Genomic DNA, 2068 nt, shown 5'->3' with positions numbered 1-2068 from the left:
ATGGCACCAGAAGTCAACGTCAGCCAAACTTATGCTGACTTACATCCGTGTCATAGGGGAGCAAATGTGTCTGACATACTGACAAGCCCTCCTTCTATAGCATGTATTTTATTATACATTTTCCTTGGCTCAGTGTCTGTTGTCACAGTGTGTGGAAACCTTCTTGTCATAATCTCCATCAGTTATTTCCAACAGCTGCACACTCCTACAAACTTTCTCATTCTCTCTCTGGCTGTGGCTGACCTGCTTGTTGGTGTTTTAGCTTTTCCTTTCACCATGGAATACACTTTGACCTTCTGGCTGTATCATAATGATTTATTGCGTAATATACAACACGGCATTGATACAGGTCTGGTCATGTCTTCCATTTTGAATTTATGTTGTATTTCCATTGACAGATATTATGCAGTGTGTCAGCCTCTGACATATGCAACCAAAATGAATGTCTGTGTTGTTGTGATCATGATCTTGGTGAGCTGGGGTGTTTCTGTTCTCGTTGCAATTGGTTATGTAATTGCAAGATTAAACCAGGAAAATTGTGAAGAAAGGTGTTTTATTGATTCTCCAATTGCAAACATTTTAGGACTTATTTTCTCATTTTACCTCCCAGTGATCATAATGCTCTGTATCTACCTGAAGATTTTCCTTGTTGCACAGAGACAGGCTCGCAGCATCCAGAGCATAAAGTCTGGAGCAGCTGTCAGTAAGATGAAGAGAAAGGCCACAAAAACACTTGCAATCGTTCTGGGAGTTTTTCTGATGTGTTGGTCTCCTTTCTTTCTCTGTGCTACCTCTCAGCTTTTGGGTCATGTGTCATTGAGTGTTGCTGTATTTGAAGCTCTGAACTGGCTTGCATTGTCAAATTCAATGCTCAATCCATTTATCTATGCTTTCTTTTACAGCTGGTTCAGATCGGCATTCAGAACGATCATTTCTGGAAAAATATTTCAAGGTGATTTTTCTAATGCGAAACTGCTTTGAAATATTGGAGTACTGAAATGGCCACCTAATGAGTCATTGTTGAAAGAAAATTCCCATAATAAAAGTTAAGCATGTCTGTACCTGTGTTCCATCTTTTGTTTGTTTTAAATGATACACTATATATTAACATGTGCTTGTGTGTGTGTGTGTGTGTGTGTGTGTGTGTGTGTGTGTGTGTGTGTGTGAATAGTTCACTACCACAGGGTTAAAGCTTCAGCCAGTACATAACTGGGAGGTTGGGATCTCTCCACGCAAAAACCGTGTAAACTGTCCCTTTAGTATTTTGCTGAGACAACACCTGGTTCAGCATTAGCAGCCACAAGTCCTGTATCTTGTGGTGGCCTGTGCAGGTGTGCACAGATCCAGTTGGTCCATTGTACCATTAAAATCCTTGTCTTTGACTCCAATCAGAATGCCCACTGGCAAACCATGACAATTGATCAGCATTAGCATTTTGCTTCTCAGGTTTAGCTCTGACACCTATCTCTGCTCCAATGCTTCAAACTTTGCTGTTGCCAGATGACTCAGGAGCTTGTTATTCATAAATACTGGGATATAGATCAATGGGTGTTTTTTTGTTGTTTTTTTTTAAACCTTTAACAAATATAATGCTTGACTATAACATTGGGACTATAATGCTTGGTATCTGTCTGAAGACACAATAAATAAATGAAACACTAACTGATGCACAAAAAGAAGGATATTATAATAAGCTTTCAATTTACATTATCATGTAACCAGCTTAACCACACTGTGTGCAAATGTACCTGTGTTCTATGTGTGACTATCTCAGCTTTACTGGCACATCATGAGTCTTACACAAAGTAATACATTCAATACAATATGGACTATCTTGAAGTTTATTCAGAATGTTTATTCAGTACATGTTTCAATGCATAGCAAAAATAATTTTGTAATCAAATGAAATGTACTGAATTAGATCAGTGGGTGATTTTTCACAAACATTAACAAACACTTGCAATGAGTGTAAATCCCACAGAAAGTAATAATATATTATTATATTACTATTTTCCAGTTTAGTGACTGTTTATGTTTATGGCTTAATTGGTAACTGTTTTACTTGTGG

At 37.8% G+C, this 2068-nt stretch overlaps 1 protein-coding gene across 1 annotated transcript; it reads left to right on the top strand.

Moving 5' to 3' along the window:
• On the top strand, nt 1-981 carry LOC124050960 (trace amine-associated receptor 1-like). The gene has a single exon (XM_046373959.1). The coding sequence runs from the start codon at nt 1-3 to the stop codon at nt 979-981; it is 981 nt and encodes a 326-aa protein (XP_046229915.1).
• Nucleotides 982-2068: the final 1087 nt, after the last annotated feature.

The sequence above is a fragment of the Scatophagus argus genome, chromosome 19, assembly GCF_020382885.2.
Source record: "Scatophagus argus isolate fScaArg1 chromosome 19, fScaArg1.pri, whole genome shotgun sequence".
Taxonomy (NCBI): Eukaryota; Metazoa; Chordata; class Actinopteri; family Scatophagidae; genus Scatophagus; species Scatophagus argus.
The sequence above is the reverse complement of the archived record's forward strand: the minus strand, read 5'-3'. Positions and strand labels throughout refer to the sequence as shown.